The sequence below is a fragment of the Oncorhynchus masou genome, chromosome 11, assembly GCF_036934945.1.
Source record: "Oncorhynchus masou masou isolate Uvic2021 chromosome 11, UVic_Omas_1.1, whole genome shotgun sequence".
Classification (NCBI taxonomy): domain Eukaryota; kingdom Metazoa; phylum Chordata; class Actinopteri; order Salmoniformes; family Salmonidae; genus Oncorhynchus; species Oncorhynchus masou.
The window spans coordinates 29921845-29942698 of NC_088222.1; the positions used below are offsets into that span (position 1 = coordinate 29921845).

At 42.7% G+C, this 20854-nt stretch overlaps 2 protein-coding genes across 10 annotated transcripts in view; both read right to left on the minus strand.

Moving 5' to 3' along the window:
- Positions 1 to 363: 363 nt before the first annotated feature.
- Positions 364 to 11172, minus strand: LOC135548480 (myotubularin-related protein 2-like). 9 transcript variants are annotated; one of them, XM_064978122.1, is made up of 18 exons: positions 11004 to 11091; positions 8047 to 8185; positions 7690 to 7836; positions 6899 to 7004; positions 6761 to 6784; positions 6592 to 6652; positions 6420 to 6514; positions 6207 to 6311; positions 5867 to 5971; positions 5683 to 5766; positions 5461 to 5610; positions 5153 to 5341; positions 3551 to 3736; positions 3199 to 3405; positions 2846 to 2938; positions 2578 to 2691; positions 2154 to 2378; positions 364 to 1842 (listed from the first exon to the last, which is right to left on the minus strand). In XM_064978122.1, exons 4-18 carry the CDS (start codon positions 6947 to 6949, stop codon positions 1678 to 1680), a joined length of 1854 nt encoding a protein of 617 aa, XP_064834194.1. In that variant the 5' UTR covers positions 6950 to 7004; positions 7690 to 7836; positions 8047 to 8185; positions 11004 to 11091; the 3' UTR covers positions 364 to 1677. The 9 variants fall into 9 exon arrangements, with proteins under 9 accessions (XP_064834194.1, XP_064834193.1, XP_064834192.1 ...); XM_064978121.1 differs by lacking the exon at positions 8047 to 8185 and having other exon boundaries at positions 11004 to 11094; XM_064978120.1 differs by having other exon boundaries at positions 7690 to 8185.
- Positions 11173 to 13223: 2051 nt separating this feature from the next.
- Positions 13224 to 20854, minus strand: part of LOC135548484 (cGMP-dependent 3',5'-cyclic phosphodiesterase-like) — a 32073-nt gene continuing 24442 nt past the window's right edge. Inside the window, exons 17-30 of the mRNA XM_064978136.1 lie at positions 18435 to 18516; positions 18146 to 18320; positions 17509 to 17621; positions 17261 to 17338; positions 17014 to 17136; positions 16730 to 16923; positions 16542 to 16629; positions 14871 to 14918; positions 14506 to 14580; positions 14303 to 14402; positions 14088 to 14200; positions 13901 to 13939; positions 13667 to 13773; positions 13224 to 13511 (exon numbers count right to left, since the gene is read on the minus strand). Coding sequence (XP_064834208.1) covers positions 13256 to 13511; positions 13667 to 13773; positions 13901 to 13939; positions 14088 to 14200; positions 14303 to 14402; positions 14506 to 14580; positions 14871 to 14918; positions 16542 to 16629; positions 16730 to 16923; positions 17014 to 17136; positions 17261 to 17338; positions 17509 to 17621; positions 18146 to 18320; positions 18435 to 18516 — 1591 coding nt within the window. The 3' untranslated portion in view covers positions 13224 to 13255. The remainder of the gene's footprint in view (positions 13512 to 13666; positions 13774 to 13900; positions 13940 to 14087; positions 14201 to 14302; positions 14403 to 14505; positions 14581 to 14870; positions 14919 to 16541; positions 16630 to 16729; positions 16924 to 17013; positions 17137 to 17260; positions 17339 to 17508; positions 17622 to 18145; positions 18321 to 18434; positions 18517 to 20854) is intronic.

Consider the following 20854-nt stretch of genomic DNA (forward strand, 5'->3'; position numbering starts at 1 on the left):
CCTGGCCACACTTACAGATCTCGCAGGGGAACCCCCCCACTATAGACCTATCCTAACAGAACCTACCTTAAACTATATATTTATATCCTTCTATTAGGCGGAGTCTCCTCATTGCACATCTAGACAGCCAATACATCTTTGTTGCTAGGCAGGAACTTAGGTGGTGTGTGTAATAAAAACTCACTTCATCTGTCCTGGGCCCAAATTCCTCACTAACACACAGCTATCCAACCAGGTGATTGCCTTTCCCTCACTCATTAACTATCCAGACCCCTAGTTTTTATCCACCCTCCATTGACCCCACCATATACATGTAATCATTAACTTCTAGTATAGCAAGTATTTCAAGCTAGAATCCAACAATATATATGCAGCATTTATTATGAACCTGTGAATATGACCTTTCAAGAAGCACTTACTTACAGCTTTCATTTTAAAACCCTAACTTAACCATTAAATGCACATTGTCAATCCTGATTATCCATTTTCTGAGTGAGCAGTCTGCAACGTGATGTTATCGCAGAAATCACCACAATATACACATAAGCAGATAACAGGGCCAAAATTCTAACATACATTCATATAGCTACCCTCTAACACTATCCCTCCTCCCTATATATGATGCACAGCATAACTCTAGCTAGACTTGTCTAGACTAGTCCATATCATAAAGATTTCCACCACTACTCCCTCATCTTTGCTGTAGGAGTGAGGGATGGTATACAGTACACAGATCAGTCTTCATGCTTATGGTTAACAATATTTAACTAAGTCAAGATGACCACTCATTGCAACAATTCAATGTATTCGATGATTAACTGGTCTTTGCAGTCAAAAAGCCCTCAAGCTATAACCTAATCAATTAGGAATGAGACAGAACTCGGTGTAAGCCTATAAGTATATGGTATACTGTAAACTATACACACAACCTACGAGACAGAAAATAGTATTCAGTTAACTTGCTAATAAAAGGAACTTGACAGCTTAAAAACACAACATACTGATCAGATGGAATGTCATACATAACTAACAATACACCCACCCATGCCCACATTGATTCATTCACACCTATTTGGTCAAAATGTGTCCATTCAGTAACTATTTTCTCAACTCCGAGACAATTCTGACCTCAAACCCTATTTGGATTATGTCAAGTAGAAATAAACATACATTTGTTTAAATAGCCTGCCTTTCTGGAATAAATCTCCACCCTGCTTTAACAATGGAGGAATTAATTGAGCTATTACTTTTAGTGTGTTGCTTGTTTTATCCTATTAATCAATTAGTGTACTTATCACTTAGAATAAATGTAATACCTACATACAGTAAGCTAATATATTTCATACTTATTTGATGATATGTTACAGTACTCTTGACCCTGGCAGCAGAGGTCAGTAGAGTGTAGTATGGCTGTAGCAAGGTGGTTGGAAACAAAGGCAGCTCTGTTTGGTGCAGCAGAAGGTTCTGACCATAGAGATATAAATTAATGTTCTTATTCTCATTCTACAGTTCTGACTCTATATGACCTCAGCTGTTGAGGTGGAGCAGCCAAAGGCCAATATGCGGTTTCTAGACACTTGTTGGTTGTTTTGCTTCCTATAGGAGTTGGGCCTCTGTCCTCAGCCGTCCACTATAAGCTTCCGGACACCATCCCCCTGGGTTTTGTCTGTCTGAGTGTCAGACAAAGGTCTGAACTGGAGTGATGGAGCGGGTGGGAGAGCCCGCCCTCTCAGAGGATGAGGAGGCAGAGCGATTGGTCACCTCTCGCTGCAGCTCCTCTATCCTCTTCTGAAGCTCCGCCCGCTTTGCCAGCAGCTCCTTGTAGCGCTGGTGAACAGGCTCCTGGGAATAAGGTAGACAAACGGTAATGGTCAACATTAGAACATAACTATGCTATAACAAGCATACAAACAGCCATTTATATGAATGGCAATGTACATTTACTAGTGGAGGCTGCTGAGGGGAGGAAGGATCATAATAAATGGCTGGAATGGAACAAATGGCATCAAACACAAGGAAACCAAGTGTTTGATGTATTTGATACCATTCTGCTCGAGCCATTACCACGAGCCCGTCCTCCCAAATTAAGGTGCCACCAAACTCCTGTGACATTTACTCATACTAATTATACCAGAAAGCATAAATATTACTACCATTAACTTCATTACTCCTGCTATGGAAGTGAGGTAGTTTTCCCAGACCTGTGGCCTCATGCGAGGGTTCCAGCGGATGTAGTATCCCACCCAGAGCTCCAGGTGGCGCATGCTGACCACTGGGAACAGCACATGGTTGGAATAGTTGACATACAGAGGGTTGGTGAACTCCTCTGGCTGGCTGTTGATGTAGGCCCACAGGGAAACTGTCTTCTTGGGCAGCTCCTGCAGAACAATACAATGTATGACATGTGGGTGTTAACATAAGCAAATCAAATATATCCCATAGCATATTCCTATTAGCACTGTTAAACAACTGTGTATGAAATGTTATCCATGACAGACCATATTTAAATTTAGTTTCACATTTCTGCATTGCACTCCATGCGTTTGTCGTCAATCTAACGCCATTGTTGGCACTCACCTCCTTCACCCTCTGCTGTTCACTATTACACATGAACGTCCCAAACAGGCAGCTGTACAGGTGGTCCAGGATGGTGATCAGGAAGTATTCGTTGAACTCAAAGGCTGCAGGAAACTTAAGACGACAACAGTTACAATCCAAGGGGACGTTTGTTACACATGACCCGTGTACTTTTTTACTAGGGCCCAGAGCTTTTCCTGGTCAGGTCATATGGTTAGGAAAAACTCAGGGCCCTAACCCATCAGCAACAAACAGTGATGTCACTCACCTGGCGGGTCATCTGCCACACGCAGTCTATGAACTGCAGGAAGACAGGCGAGCGGTCTGCGTCTGTGTGGTTCTTATCCCCATGACCGATCCTCTGGAAGGAGAAGAACAGGGAGTCATGTGACCATAATGGCTGAACAAAACACAAGAAACAGGAAAGGGTGAAGTTGTGCCATGGGACATGGTTGACCCATGTGACCCAAGTCAGGAAATGATGTAGCCATCCAGAGTTTTAAACCATTTCAACTTCTCTTACCACATTAGAATGTCCAAAGCATTTCCAAAATGTGGCCCAAGTATTGAGGCTTGGTATAAGGAACACAACACTGTTAGAGGGAGCAAAGGCTTATTTACCAGCTGGAAGCGGTGGCCGAAGCTCAGCCACTCTTTCTCCAGCAGCACCTGGAAGCCGCGGATGGTGCGGTAGTGTCCGTCCAGCATCACCATGGCCAGGGAGGTGAGCTGGGCAGTACGGTCCCACCCATCACTGCAGTGAACCACCACTGACGTCTTCCTTGACTCCACCTTGTCTGCAATACGGAGCGCCCCAGCCAGGATCAGCTACGCAGGGCACAGACAGACAGGTTAACATGGGCTGGAACAGCATCCAAGACACACCTTCTCCCCATTTTCTGCTTCCACTCTCTTTAACTCTTTATGTACAAAACAAATAATCTCAACCTTGATTTATTTTCTCTCCCCTCACCTTCATGTGTTCCAGCCAATGAGTGGACTCGAGGTTGGAGAACCAATGGGACTCCCCGATGTTGGGATAGACTACCTCCTTCAGCTTGCGCAGTGACTGCCTCATCACGTGGATGTTGTGGATGTCCAAGAACACCAATTCTGCATTCTGATAGGCATCCTCACTCTCATAACCACCTCCTTTCATCTGAGGACAACACAGAGAATGTAGTCATCTCTTGTAATTTAATAATAATGTTACAATTTTTTTACATTTATTTATACTTCTTCTGGCCTGGTCTGAAACAGGATGCCATGTCTTACAGTAAATCCTGTTATGTTTTCCAGCAGATGAGTACACCGAACCAAGCTGTGGTGGTGGCACCTTTGCAGCCTATTCCTGCTTTTGACAAACCTTTCAGCAAGGTTCTGGTGGATTGTGTTGGTCCTTTGCCCAAAGCAAAGAGTGGTAACCAGTTTCTCTTAGCCATCACATGTGCTGCCACTCGTTTCCCTGATGCCACTGAGAAAATCACAAGAGGAAAGTTACTATGGATATTACAGGAGTTTCCAATTGGAAATCAGACATGGCTCACAATTTGTTTGACTGCACGTTTTGCTGTTTTGGAGATTAGTATTGTTTTGGTTGCGTTCATTCCAGTGCGATGAGAGTATAAGAAACATACTTTATATTACATGTTTCTCAAAACTTCTGTGTTTTAGTCAACTATATAAAAATAATAACAATCAGGGTGGGGGGGGTCTTGTATTTAATTGTTGACAGTAGACGCCATGTCAATATTGGAAAAGGTGATGCATAAGTAGCAACGCATTTAAGTGAAATTAAAGTTGTTTTCTTTTGGTGGTGATCAAACTTATCCAACAAAAATTTAGGATATATTTGTTGTCATAAGAAAGAAGGTGTTTGGTTTTTCCATTTATGTTTTGAGGTTGGACTTTTTGCCATGTATAGCACGTTAGTACGTAGGGTGCGCCGATTGGCGTCATCTATTTAGTCAGTATGTGTTACACATGTGCTGGTTGCCATCTTGTTAGTGGGAAGGTGTTTCACCTGTGCTGGCCCCCCAGATGCTATTTAAGTGGCTGGCCCAGTGTTCCAGTTGTCTTGAGAGATGTGGAGGATCAACACCTTTAGTTCCTATTTGATTTATAGAAAAAAAAAACATTCCTTTGTCTGATCTTCCCTCTTCTCGTTTCACCTATATTTTTGCTTTGCTTCCTGTCTAAGTTTGGTGTGGGTTTTAATTTAGTTTCCCTATTCTTGGGCAAATTTAGTGGGCGCTCATTGTGGGTGTCTTTAGTTCCAGTTGTTGTTACTCGTCAACTTTCAGTGGACAACGCCATGAGTGTCTTTCAGATCCTCTCTTAAAACACCACCTGTTTTGTTTTGGTTGTTTTCAGTTGTTTTCAGTTTTCTTGCTGGAGAACGATCCCATATACCCTGAACGATAGTGAATAGTTTTCATACTTACAGAAGATCTGTGAGAGGAGATCAACATCAATTCCACAGCAAATAACGCTATCGGTTGAGCATTGAACTGTATTGGCATTGAGTATGTGAAACGCACTTTGCACTCAAATATTATTATTACCAATAACATACCTTGTTGGCAGCAGCATTGACGCTAGGCCTGGCATCGAAGATGAAGAGCTTGTGGGACTGAGCGTTGGCATCCATGATGGTCTGGAGGTACTTCTCATCATCTTTGCTGCGCTTGCCGTTGACCCCGACCATGGGCTGACTGCAACGGATCACTGTGGCCTGGCTCTCTGGGTGAATCCATGACAGCACCTGCACCGCACACAGCAGAGGCATTGGCATGGACAGGACCACAACACTGGACCACAAGTACTACATCAAGGTACTACTACGGAGGTACCGCAGACAGTGTAACGTGTAAATTAACTCACAGGTATCCTGCCCTTGGCTCTGAAGGCAGCCACTCTCTTCAACTCCTCGTCTGGGATGTTAACAGGCACCACCAGGGTTGATGGGTAAGTGTCACACAGCTCGTAGTGATCATTCACTTTAGTTATCCTCCAGCTCTCGTTGGGTAAGCCCTACACACACCCCACCACAAGTGTATAAACAGCTTATAACCAGAGCCCAGATTCTCAGAATCTTTCAAATACCTGTCTTTTGTATTCCGCTTGAGCATCATACACTTTCCAGCCATTTTCAGGATAGACCTGCCCATACTCAAATGCAAAGATTGTCTGTGGATGATAGACAAAAAAATAGTCAAGTCAATTGGGTCTGTACATACAGCACACAGGTAACAGACCAGGGGTAGCAGAGACCTAGTGACTCACTCACCAGACCATTAGAAACAGGAAAGGCACATTTCATCAGGATTTCGAAAATGGACTTCCTGAGTGAATCGTCCATCTGCTTGTGTGCAAACCGCAGATTACGGATATCCTGAGGAGACCGGTCACTGTAACCACTGTCATTTACACTCAGAGAAAGAAGTACACTAGTGCAGTGATTGGAGTCACATTTAAAACAGATTTATCTGAATCAATCATGGTAATTTCATAAGGGCACAAGAGTATAAGAAAAATGCTTGTTCTCTTTGAGAGCGTCATAGATGATATATTAGGACAAACATCAGGTAAGGGATGTTCCAGGCATTTTTGTGGTGGTCACTGCTCACCTTGCAGACAAGCCCGTAGGAGACCTCACCATGGCTAGATGCCCCTCCTATCTTCTCCACCCGGCTCACTACCCCCAGGGGCAAGTCCAGCACAAACGCTGGTTCCTAGGAGACAAAGGAAATAATAAAAACAATGATTTGACATCCTGAAGGGTGGAATGGAGATGGAAAGCTATTATGACTGTTATATCAGTATAACAAAAGCCTACATACCCTGTCCATGCATTTGAAAAACAACCTGTAGTTGGTGACAGTCAATGTCCCCTTCAGTGCACCGATGTAAGGACAGATGTAGGTGACATCTTTGGCTGTTAGAAGGTTTAAGCAGGTCATTACATTAAACTCAAAATAACCGATAGATGGCCACAAATGGAGGGTGACATACCCATGTCTTGCACGCTTTCCTTTGGTAGTAACTGTGGTTCTTCTTTTGAATCCCTGAGCACCTGTATATAAAACAAGATTCCATTGATAGGTAAAACAGAGTAGAAGTAGATTATATTAATTAAAATGGCAACACAAATCTTTAAGGGAAGTGGGATTGAAGAATATACCTTGGCAAACGCTTTAGGTCTACCCTGAAATCAATAGAAGAAAAGCAAGAGGGACAAAGGCAGACATGTTTTAGATGTTACTGCTACATTAGTAGACCTAAATCTACGTAAAGTGTAGGTGAAGAGCCATGTACCAACCCGTATCTCTGGGGAAAAGTCTGTTGAGATGGACACATTGTCAGAAGACATTGCAAAGGTGGGCTTGGCAGCGTGAGCGGACCGGTCAGAACGAGAGGTGGAGGTACTGTGATGAGAATAGCAGAATACATGTTCTATATCTTAGGATACTGAGCAAAAATATCATACCTAGCCCAGGGGACTGGATAATATATCACTGTCTGTTACACCCTGCTTTTCAGTCACCTGGGCTACTTACGTTTGCCCCCAGACTAGATGGCTGTGGAATCTGCCATCGTGTCTAGCTGACTACACTGAACAAAAATATAAACGCAACATATAAAATGGTGGTCCCATGTTTCATGAGCTGACATAAAAGATTCCAGAAATGTTCCATTTGCACAACTTATTTAGCACAAATTTGTTTACATCCCTGTTAGTGAGCATTTCTCCTTTGCCAAGATAATCCATTCACCTGAAAAGGTGTGGCAAAGCAAGAAGCTGATTAAACAGCATGATCATTACATAGGTGCACCGTATGCTGTGAACAATAAAAAGCCACTCAAATGTGTAGTTATTACAACTCAACACCACATATGTCTCAATTGGCATGCTGACTGCAGGAATGTCCACCAGAGCTGTTGTGAGAATTGAATGTTCATTGCTCTACCATAAGCCACCTCTAATGTAATTTTAGAGAATTTGGCAGTATGTCCAACTGGCCTCAACCGCAGATCATGCGTAACCACACCAGCACAGGACCACCACATGCAGTTCAGCATCGTAACCGACTTCAGTTGGCAAATGCTCACCTTCAATGGCCACTGGCACGCTGGAGGAGAGGTGCGCTCTTCATGGATGAATCCCGGTTTCAACTGTACTGAGCAGTTCGCTGATGTCAACATTGTGAACAGAGTGCCCCATGGTGGCGGTGGGGTTTTGGTATGGGCAGGCATAAGCTACGGACAACAAACACAATTGCATTTTATCGATGGCAATTTGAATGCAGAGATACTGTGACGAGATCCTGAGGCCCATTGTCGTGCCATTAATCCGCCACCTTCACCTCATGTTTTAGGATGATAACGCACTGCCCCATGTCGCAAGGATCTGAATACAATTCCTGGAAGCTGAAAATGTCCCAGTTCTTCCATGACCTGCATACTTACCAGACATGTCACCCATTGAGCTTGTTTGGGATGCTCTGGATCAACGCCCACGACAGCGTGTTGCAGTTCCAGCAACTTTGCACAGCCATTGAAGAGTGGGACAACATTCCACAGGCCATAATCAACAGCCTGATCAATTCTGCGAAGGAGATGTCACGCTGCATGAGGCACATGGTCACACCAGATACTGACTGGTTTTCTGATCCCCTACCTTTTAAGGTATCTGTAAACAACAGATGCATATCTGTATTCCCAGTGAAATCCATAGATTAGGGCCTATTTTTTTTTAATTGACTGATTTCTTTATATTAAATCTTTGAAATTGTTGCATTTTATATTTTTGTTCAGGATAGTTAGTACTACTAGTAGAAAAGTCTAATTTCCAGTGGTGGAAAAAGTACAGAATTGTTATACTTGAGAAAAAGTAAAGATAACTTTTTTAATAGAATATTACTCAAGTAAAAGTGAGTCACCCAGTAAAATACTACTTGAGTAAGTCAAAGTATTTGGTTTTAAACATACTTAAAGTATCAAAAGTAAATAATTGCTCAAATATACTTAAGTATTGTAAGTAAAAAGTAAATCACTTCAAATTCCCTATATTAAAAAAAAGATGGCACCATTTTATTTTTTTTACAGATCGCCAGGAGCACACCAACAATTTACAAACTAAGCATTTGTGTTTAGTGAGTCCGCCAGATCAGATGCAATAGGAATGACCAGGGATGTTCTTGATAATGTGTATTTGAACCATTTCTGTCCTGCTAGCCATTCAAAATGTAACAAGTACTTTTGGGTGTCAGAGAAAATGTATGGAGTAAAAAGTATATTGTTTTCTTTAGGAATGTAGTAAAGTAAAAGTTGTCAAATATAAATAGTAAAGTACAGATACCCCCAAAAACAACTTAAGTAAAACTACTTTAAAGTACTACTTAAGTAGGGGAGAGCAAGATAAATTGTCACTGTTCATATAGTGGGCAGCAGGGTAGCCCAGTGGTTAGAGCGTTGGATTAGTAACCGTTTCATGCTCAAATCCCCGAGCTGACAAGGTACAAATCTGTCATTCTACCCCTGAACAGGCAGTTAACCCACATTCCCTAGGCCGTCATTGAAAATACGAATTTGTTCTTAACTGACTTGCTAGTTAAATAAAAGGTAAAAATAATAAATACCTCCAACACTAGAGGCGCACTAGAGGCACTCAAATCAAATAGCTACTTTGTGTGACCATGTTCTATGGTGAACTTCCTGTTCATGAGTCTCATCTGTCCATTGATGGAGTCAACTATGCCAAAGAAAATGGCATAAATATGCTGTCATTCCCACCCCATTGCTCTCATCGGCTTCAACCCTTAGACAGGTCTGTCTATGGGCCGCTAAAGAGGCACATCAACACCACGTGTGATGCCAGGATGAGGAACAATCCCGGGAAGACATTGCCACAATCCTAGGAATGTCATAAATTGACAATCTCCTATCCTCTGGCTGCAACCCCCTTGAACATTCAGACTGGCTTTAGGGTGGCTGGAGTACAACCTTAGAACAGGGATGTATTTCTGGAAACTGAGTTTGTGACATCCTACGTTACAGATCGCCCCATTCAGGACCAGCCCTGCAATATTCCAGTTCTTACGCACCAGCTCACCCTTGCCCAGCAATGCCATTGCTGACAGCGGACTACCAACTCCAGAGGACATCCGGCCATATCCAAAAGCTGGCCCCTGAAAACCAGCTTGCAAAGGAAGAAAACAGCACAAAACAGCAATTCTAACTGACACACCAGTGAAGCAGGTACTATAAATAGAAAATAATAAGTCACAATCTAGCAAAAGTATGTTTCTGAAGGGAAGCAAGGAGGGGGAGGAGTCAATCTGGATCTGCAAATAACAAGGCATCTCAAAAAATAAATTGTAGAAGATTCATCATCAGATGAAGAGAAGTGCTTCTGCCTCGTCTGTGTGGAGCCATTTTCAAACAGCTTTCTAAAGGAGACTTGGGTGAAGTGTGTGAGATGCAACAAATAGGCCCATGATGCTTGTACCCCAGGCCAGGCAATTAGTGTGCCAGAACTGACTCTGAAGATGAGTCCGATTAATCTGATATGGATGTATGTCCTATAGACTGTTACAAAACTGTGCATTAGTGGCACCACATCTGTTAAGACTTTGGACATTTAAGCAAGTTATCTGCAGCATTCCATTCCAACAATTACCGTGGATCTATGTGCATGCCAGAGAACTTTCGATTTGTAAAGTGGTCGTCCACTTAAATCTGTGTTCTGCCAGCATTGTTTTGATTCTCAAGGCATGATTTTGCCAGATTCTCAAGGCATGATTGTTTTTATTTTGAATTCTTTAATGAAGTTGAATTTGGTTTTGAATTAGAAATTAAAATCAATATTCACAAATAATGAGTTGTGTTCTTATTTGTTGATAATCCAATATGACGATTTACCCGACGTAGTGACAATTTACCCGCTGATGGGGCAAATTGTCACAAATGCACACTTTCTATTTAACGGTCTACAACTCCGTACTGAAATAAGATATGAAGATGTAATGAATACAAAATATGTGCCCAAGACTTTCTCCTTTCATTTCGTATGACATTTATACCATTGTGATGCATTGTGCCCAGTAAATGTTAGAAAGTGTGACAACATACCTCGCTCTCCCCTACTTTACATACCTCGCTCTCCCCCACCACTGCTGCTTTTTTTGGGCAACCCGTTAAATTACCTTTTTGAGCTGTCTCCCATAGCGACTTTTGTAACCCTAATCCCAGTATGTTTCAGAGAATACTTCAACATCTTTCATTGAATTACAGTCGAATAATGACATACAGTATATTCACTATCGAGAATGTTTCGACGCATTTTAGATAGCGATAGGTAGCATAGTCAGATATACAAGCGCCTGTCAATCGACTACACAGGGAGCAAGTTGAGCGAGCCCCACCTGGACAGTGAATCGACACTTGGCTGCCTTGAGGAGGAACGCTTCGAGCCTAGACTGTCGATGCTCCCGGTGTTCTCCATGGTAAATCTTGGTCAAATGTAAGTATATTAATTATCAGGTTGAGGCGAGAGGGCAGATCCAAGGTACAGACAGGAAGCTGGTTTGTTTTACTTCTCGTTTGTATGGAGCTATTTTTTAACAGTCCACCTATGGTTGGGGTTGCGCCACCCGCAGCCATTACAGGTTATTACATGTAGCCCACCCCATTAACACTATCAAGAGCTAAATGCTCCATCATTAGAGATTTTTTTTAAAGAGAAATATGGGTAGAGAAGGTGAAGATGAGGATTGAGAATGGACACGTACTCAACACATTGTGTGCAAAACATTTTATTTGTGCACAGATATTAGGAACTAATATAAATATCCAGTGCATCATGTTAACATGTCGATTCAAGAATTCACAGAATTATCTATATTTTTGGTATTTGGAAATTGAAAAAGGCAAACAGACACATCAACATAAGAACTTAATATAGTTGGATGTTACAAAAACAAAAATGCATATCGACCCCATGCCATTTCTACATGTCACACATTCAAAAAGCAATGTCCAAATCAGACCAGATTTACACAAACTCTGAAAACAGTGTTTGGAGGGGAGAAGAAACATGTTATGAAAAATGTGTGCTATAAACTAGTGAATTGATAACTTTAAAAAAATATACAGTAGGCCTACATTATACATTCCAATCACCAACATTGTTATATATACACACAATACCACAAAGTATATATATTAACAATCGAGCAGTGTCTCATGTTGAAGGCAACCCAACAAGGTAAGGCAAGCTTGTTACATTCTGTTTACAAACGGATTGAAAATATGGTCCTTTATGGCATCCCGGCAAAATAAATAGTGGGGGTGTGCTTACCGGTAAAACGTGAGCCTATCACAATTAATACAACATGCCCAAAAACAATAGACTACTACAGAAGTATTTATCATTACTGCATGTCAGCCACATCAAATTGTTGGGGTTTGGATGCCGAAATTATTTTGCGAGTGGACGTATATGCGTGGGTAGCCTACAAGGAGTGTATTTGTTAAGCGATTGTTTGACAATCAGATGAAAACATCATGACTGGTTGTGTTCATGCCACATTAAACGGCATAGGCGGCCGTGCCATAAGGCTAGGGGAAGCTTTGTCTGGAGTAAATTGAATTAAATTGCCGAAAGTAAATGGCCTAATTAGCTTACTCCTGTCAATACATAAATAAAATCATTGAAAAAATAAAATCATTGAAAATAGGCCATTACACCAGAAAGCATGATTTGGCCACAGAGGATTATTAGTTAAAAAACAAACAACCTGTGGATTGTTTTCAATCGCATCGCCTACAGTCGGAAGGGTCCGACATTTGGACAGTGCAGGCTGCAAATACATGATTGAGTTACTACTGTCAGTGAAAAGCAGAGACCCAGCCAGGCATATCGCTGTATTTAAAAATATAATCGCGGATAAACTGTTTGGAAAGCTAATGGCTATTGCTGTAAAGAGATGAGGATGAAAATATCTGTCTTTTAATTATCAAAAAATTATTATGCTACTGTTCGCTCAATTAAGTTACATTATTGGCACCAGTGGAGAACATCGGCCATATCCCGGGTGTGTGCATATTCACTGTATTTGTCAATGGGCCAGTGCCACTTTTAGTTTTTATTGATCTGTTTGTCAGTGTTAGCAGAGTAGGCTACCCTGTACTTTATGTATGATTTTTTTTAAATGCCTGCTCGCACCTGGGTGTCCCATACCGGGAGGTAAAAATGTAAATCTATGTTCACCCCCGTTTACAATGTACATGGTTCTACCTGATAACTCTCAATATCTGTCTTTAAAGATTCACACAAACTTCAAGTATCATTGTGAGAAACTCAAGGCAAAATAAAAAATATAAATTTGATAAAACGATTTTATAGCTATTGTAATATTCCTCTCTCCAAATCTATGTAATCAATCATTTTCTGTGTCCCCCTGCTGTCTGCATTGTGTTCCACACCAGCTGCAATGTGAGATAATTATCATTTAGATTGTTATGCACTACATCCTGTAAAATAGATGTCTTTGCAGGGGGAGGTCATAAAATAATGATTGAGCCACAATCGATTTTGGGTATGACAGAATATAAAATCAAAATCACTTTGATGTAGGTGTTAGTTCTCCAAGACTCTTGGTTGTCTTGCTGTGGCCTAGGGCTGGGCTGGAGGGCTACCATTGGTCTCATCGTCCATTTCCTGCCCTGTCTGCCTGTCCTGTCCTTCCTGTTCCATCTGTCCGTTCTGCTCAACCTGTAGCTGTTCAAACTCTGCATCTAGGTAGTCCAGAGAATCGTTGCCGGGCCACCGCTTGATGTTGAGCTTGTGAGAGACCCTACCCCACTGTTCTCTGTTGCTAGCCACGGTTTCATACAGCTCTGCCGACCTGGGGAACAGGTCCTGGAGGAGTCTGTAGGAGGAAGTAGAGGAAGGGGGGGGATATAGTCAGACAAACTAAGGAGAGTCCACTAATATGCATTACAACAAAAACAGTTCTCATTGTCTGAGAACAATTACACCCATCATCTCCCAGATTTGGGGGTTAGGGATCAGTCAGAGGCTCACTTATAGATGGGCATGGCTATGTGCTCCATGAAGCTTGTCTGCAGCTCTGGGATGTAGGCCTTCTCCCTGTCCATCATCTCACTGGGACGGTTCCCCATAGCCTTCTCCTGCAGCCACAAGCACAGGGACACACTCTCACACAGAGGAAATCGTAAAAGCCCCTGTACCACATGGAGACAGAAAACAATATGAGGCATACCATGTTGGGCATTCAATAGACAATTCCATACATACCAGATCTCCTTGAGAAAAGAATTCCTTGTAAATAAGTCCCTGAAACCAAAACAGACATGCGTTTCATGTGAACATACTGCATGGAGGCCTACACCATCTTACTAAGACCAATAAAAGAGATCTAAATGTGAAAGAAGGTGAGAACACAGTTGGTTATTAAAGAAGTAAGATCTGAGTGGGTTCTCACTGCGATCTTCCAGGTGGTCTTCCAGTCCTTGGTCTGGTCAGAGAGGTCACAGGAGGTCATGATCAGGCACAGTAGCAGGTTATGGTGCTGAGGGTCTTTGGTGTCGTAGCCCACTGGAAGACACAACAGACAGTATGATTATAATAAGAAATAGAAGAGAAGTGAAGTGTTACCTTTCATAAGACTCTGAGACAGGATGTAGGGGGATCATTTACCGTCTGCCATTTTCTGCAGATCCTTCAGGATCCGTAGGTGATGAGCCAAGTCTGTGGCTAGGATGATGTCCCTCATCAGGTCAAGCATCCTCTGGTAGTCCTGGCAATCAAAAAACAATGTGGAAACAGAGTCAAAATAGTACAACACCAACTAAAAAAACCTTGAGAAAAGAGTACAGTCCTTACATTGCCTTTTGTTTTACCTTTCTAGATAACTTTTCATAGATGTTGCAGCCCTGGGTGTTGAGTATGGCAATCGTCTGAGCAAAGTGGTGCCTCTGGAAATGAGAGCCAATTCAATGTCAGTGGTGAGGTTGCAATTATATTTCATATCCACTCGAGGGCAGAAACGACCCAGTGCACCATCGAGCCATGGTTTTGCCTGGGGAAAACCTAGTCAGTTGCACAACTGAATGCATTCAACAGAAATTTTTTCGTCCACTTATAAAACAAACCCGCTGAATCAGAGAGGTGTGGGTGGCTGCCTTAATTGACATCCATGTCATCGGCTCCTAAGGATGAGGGACATGCATAATACCATTCTGATTCATGAAGTATTTGTGTTTACCTCCAGCACAGATCCCTCAGAACTATACAGGCCAGCCAACACAGATTTCTGGAAAAAAAGAAGACAGAAGAGCTTGTTTGGGTAATACACTTTTCTATGGCAGTTGGCATGATAAACAGTGCATTCGGAAAGTATTCAGACTCCTTCACTTTTTCCATATTTTGTTACTTTACAGCCTTACTCTTAAATGGATTAACAAAAACAAGTATCCCTCAATCTACAAACAATACCCCATAATGACAAAGCAAAAACAGGGTTTTAGAAATGTTTGCAAATGTATTAAAAAGCACCTTTGGCAGGGATCACAGCCTCAACTCTTATTGTGTATGACACTACAAGCTTGGCACACCTGTATTGGGGAGTTTCTCCCATTTCTTCTCTGCAGATCCTCAAGCTCTGTCAGGTTGGATGGGGAGGTTTGCTGCACAGCCATTTTCAGGTCTCGCAAGAGATGGTTGATCGGGATCAAGTCCGGGCTCTGGCTGGGCCACTCAAGGACATTCAGAGACGGGTCCCGAAGCCACTCCTGCATTGTCTTGGCTTTGTGCTAAGGGTCGTGGTCCTGTTGGAAGGTGAACAAATGCCTCAGTATGAGGTCCTGAGTGCTCTGGAGCAGGTTTTTATTAAGGATCTCTATACTTCACTGTTCATCTTTCCCTCGTTCCTAACTAGTCTCCTCTGCCTCTGAAAAACATCCCCACAGCATGATGCTGCCACCACCATGCTTCACTCTAGGGATGGTGCCAGGTTTCCTCCAGATGTGACGCTTGGCACTCAGGCAAAATAGTTCAATCTTGGTTTCATCAGACCAGAGAATCTTGTTTCTCATGGTCTGAGAGTTGTTTAGGTGCCTTTTGGCAAACTCCAAGCGACCTGTTGCACCTTTTCTTGAGGAGTAGCTTCTGTTTGGCCGTTCTACCATAAAGGCCTGATTGGTGGAGTGCTGCAGCGATAGTTGTCCTTCTGGAAGGTTCTCCCATCTCCACAGAGGAACTCTGGAGCTCTGCCAGTGACCATCGGGTTCTTGGTCATCTCCCTGACCAAGGCCCTTTTCCCCCGATTGCTCAGTTTGGCCATGCGGCCAGCTCTAGGAAGAGTCTTGGTGGTTCCACACTTCTTCCATTTAAGAATGATGGAAGCCACTGTGTTCTTGGGGACCTTCAATGCTGCAGAATGTTGTGCCTCGACACAATCCTGTCTCGGATCTCTTCGGACAATTCCTTTGACCTCATGGCTCGGTTTTTGCTCTGACATGCACTGTCAACTGTAGGGCCTTATATAGATTTCCAAATAATGTTCAATCAATTGAATTTACCACAGATGGACTCCAATCAAGTTGTAGAAACATCTCAATAATGATCAATGGAAACCGGATGCACCTGAGCTCAATTTCGAGCCTCATAGCAAAAAGTCGGAATACTGTAAATAAGGTATTCCTGTTTTTTATTTAGAGTATACAGTATTTGCAAAAACTTCTAAACCTGTTTTCACTTTGTTATTATGGAGTATTATGGATAACTTCAGGGGAAAAAAATGTTTTAATAAATTTTAGAATAAGGCTGTAACATAACAGAATGTGGAAAAGGGGACGGTGTCTGAATTCTTTCCAAATGCACTGTAGATATACATACAGCATAGGAGTCTGTGTGTTTGTGGTATGTGGGATCTTACCGATGCCACCTGGAAGGAGTTGTTGGTCCCTCTGTGGTCCAAGTCATGACACATGCAGGACACAAAAAGAGCAAACATCTCGATGTCCCTGAAACAAGAGATCGCTGCGGTGTGATTTGAGGTGTTCATGAGTGTGTTTCACTTTGCTGTAGCAAAGTTTGTAAATGCTTATTTCTGTGTGTTCATACTCTAGGTAGTTGGAGAGCTCCAGGTTCTTGCAGAGGAGGTAGCAGAAATGAGAGACTGAGAACGCGTGCATCCAGTTGTGATATGGAGGATCCCTGTAGCCTCTCTTCACCATCAGACAGAACCTGGCCAGCGTGTGCATGTTGATCTTGTAGGTGTTTATGAAGCCCATGTCCTCAAACATGCTGATAATGGCCTGAAAACAGGAGGCATGATCAAGAGACATGAGAAAAAAGAAATTATACTACCAGTGTATTTCTCCAAGAGTGTGTGTTGATTGTCTCACCGTGGGTGTGCTGTCATCTGACAGGGAGCGAGGTGTGTAGGTGAAGCTGGAGAAGCTGGGATAGATTTCCCCTACAGGCTGGATTCCCACAGTCAGTAGCCGGGTCACTTCCTCCTCTGACACCTGAGAGACAGGATCAAAGGTCAGGACCTTAAATTCCAAATATTACAAACTGACTGGATCTGCATTCATAGGTTGAAGAGATTAGTTGAATAGGTTGAAGAAGAGCTCTGATTGGATGCTTTACCATCATGTGGTACTTCATCATCTCATTAGCCAGCTGACTCCTAAACTGGGCTTCGTCGACTCTCTTGTACAGGAGGGACTGGGGAGGAACAGAGAGCACATGAGTCATTCATCATGATGACAACATTGATTAACACTAACGTGTCATCAACAATCTATCAATATCCTTACTCTATAGAAAAATATATATCAGGTAATAATCAGTTATAAGGTCTAAAGGATACGCAAAGGGGATGCCTGTGCACTCACATGAGCGATGCTGATGCCACAGTATATGGAGAAGGCTGTGGCCAAGTCCTCATCAAGGCGGGTGAACCATGGTCCATTAGTCTTGTTGACCAGCTCAGCCACGCCAATCACTTCTGAACCCACAGAGAAAGAGAGGGAGAAAGAGAAAGATTATAGATGTATGTGTATAGATATAGATCAGAAATAGGGAGAGGGGCCGCGACCGGGAGGCTCATGGGGCGACGCACAATTGCCCAGCGTCGTCCGGGTTAGGAAGGGTTTGGCCTGCAGGGATATCCTTGTCTCATGGTGCACTAGCAACTCCTGTGGCGGGCCGGGCGCAGTGCACACTGACCAGGTCGCTAGGTGTATTGTGTTTCCTCCGACACATTGGTGCGGCTGGCTTCCGGGTTGGATGTGCATTGTGTCAAGAAGCAGTGCGGCCTGGTTGGGTTGTGTATTGGAGGACGCATGGCTCTCAACCTTCGCCTCTCCCGAGCCCGTACGGGAGTTGCAGTGATGAGACAAGACAGTGACTACTACCAATTGGATACCACGAAATTGGGGAGAAAAAGGGGTAAAATAATACAAATTTAAATAAAAAAAATAGGGAGAGGGGGAAATGGAGAGAAAAAGACAAAGAGAGACAGAGACAGACCTCCGTGTTCGTCCTTTATGGGGAAGCAGAGGATGTTGCGTGTCCTAAAGCCTGTGCTGTCGTCCACGGCGCGGTAGAAGAGAGGGTGGGAGTAGGCATCTGTGATGTTGAGGATCTTCCCTGTGGTGGCGACATGGCCTGCTATGCCCTGGTCAGCAGGGATACGCAGCTCTGTCTGAGATGAGAAGAAAAAGGCAATTATACTATGGAAATAACATCCATTTACAATGAAATGTTATCTTATACTAAACTTAGGGCTTTGATGTGAGTAAGTTTAGGATAGACCCACTTCCTCATTGATAACCACTCCTCCATCAAACACCTTGGCAACCAGCTCATGACTGACACTGTCCAACAGGAACACAGAACAACTGGAGGAGAGAAAGATGGGTCATATTAATCAGTGATACTAAGGCTGTGCTCGAATACCCACACTAACATCCTGTATACTACATACTTAATGCGTCAGTCGTGATACAGTCACGGCCAAAAGTTTTGAGAATAACACAAATATTAATTTCCACAAAGTTTGCTGCCTCAGTGTCTTTAGATATTTTTGTCAGATGTTACTATGGAATACTGAAGTATAATTACAAGCAATTCATAAGTGTCAAAAGTTTTTTTTGACAATTACATGAAATTGATGCAAGAGTCAATATTTGCAGTGCTGACCCTTCTTTTTCAAGACCTCTGCAATCTGCCCTGGCATGCTTAACTTAACTTCTGGGCCACATCCTGACTGATGGCAGCCCATTCTTGCATAATCAATGCTTGGAGTTTATCAGAATTTGTGGGTTTTTGTTTGTCCACCCGCCTCTTGAGGAATGACCACAAGTTCTCAATGGGATTAAGGTCTGGGGAGTTTCATGGCCATGGACCCAAAATATCAATGTTTTGTTCCTCGAGCCACTTAGTTATCACTTTTGCCTTATGGCAAGGTGCTGGAAAAGGCATTGTTCGTCACCAAACTGTTCCTGGATGGTTGGGAGAAGTTTATCTCGGAGGATGTGTTGGTAGCATTCTTTATTCATGGCTATGTTCTTAGGCAAAATTGTGAGTGGACCCACTCCCTTGGCTGAGAAGCAACCCCACACACGAAAGGTCTCAGGATGCTTTACTGTTGGCATAACACAGGACTGATGGTAGCGCTCACCTTGTCTTCTCCGGACAAGCTTTTTTTCCGGATGCCCCAAACAATCGGAAAGGGGATTCATCAGAGAAATGACTTTACCCCAGTCCTCAGCAGTCCAATCCCTGTACCTTTTGCAGAATATCAGTCTGTCCCTGATGTTTTTAGGAGACAGTCCTGGCGCTTGCTGGACTTTCTTGAGTGCCCTTAAGCCTTCTACACAACAATTGACCCCTCTCCTTGAAGTTCTTGATGATCCGATAAATGGTTGATTTAGGTGCAATCTTACTGGCAGCAATATCTTTGCCTGTGAAGCCCTTTTTGTGCAAAGCAATGATGACGGCATGTGTTTCCTTGCAGGTAACCATGGCTGACAGAGGAAGAACAATGATTCCAAGCACCACCCTCCTTTTGAAGCTTCCAGTCTGTTATTTGAACTCAATCAGCATGACAGAGTGATCTCCAGCCTTGTCCTCGTCAACACTCACACCTGTGTTAACGAGAGAATCAGTGACATGATGTCAGCTGGTCCTTTTGTGGCAGGGCTGAAATGCAGTGGAAATGTTTTTTGGGAATGCATTCGTTTGCATGACAAAGAGGGACTTTGCAATTACTTGCAATTCATCTGATCACTCTTCATAACATTCTGGAGTATATGCAAATTGCCATCACACAAACTGAGGCAGCAGACTTTATGAAAATGTATATTTGTGTCATTCTCAAAACCTTTGGCCACAACTGTACCATATACTACTAAATCATTTTAGTATACTGTAAGCGAATGGTATCATTTCAGTTGAGCGTACTAGAGCTTCGCTTGTCTTCCGGAAATTGATGCTGTTGCTATGCAACCTGTTGCTAGCTTGTTAGTATAACAAATTACTAACTAAACGTTTTATGATTTTGGTTGTGTGTGTAAATTCAATCTGGAGTGCTAAAGTGCGCTCTGGGCGTTCGTAAGTCTCTAGAGTGTTGTCTGATTGTCCATTCGTAAATTCAGAGCGTTTCGCTTTTGTAGCATTCAATGGCAGTCAAGCACCCAAGCTAACTGGTTAACGTTGGCTAATTACTTCCAGACACAAAAAACACCTCACTCTCACCATTTTACCCACCCTAGCACAGCTGGTTAAGCTGTTTTCATGTTATCCAGAGCGTTGGTGATTGTAACTGTACTGCTGGCAACAATATATATATTGTTTAATTCAACGGGTGTTGAGCGTTCGTAAATTAATCCGTTATTCTGCAGGAGAGTACTCTGAAATCTGAGTAGATAGCCAGAATTAACAATGTCCATTGAAACTCACAATGACTCTACCGCTTGGCTACAAATTATGTAAATAATCAAGTTAATAAACATTGGGTGGTTAGTTAGATAGCATATAGTCAATATACTGCCTGGCAAGTTCGATGTATTAGTAGCCAACTAATGTTAGGTAACTAGCTAACATACCGGTACATTCTGCTGTAATGCTATGTGGTTGGTAAGGATAGCGTAGCTAACAAATTGTCAGCCATCATAATGTGTAATGTAACTTATTTGAAAAATCATTACTTTATTACATTGCTCAACATTTTCTTAA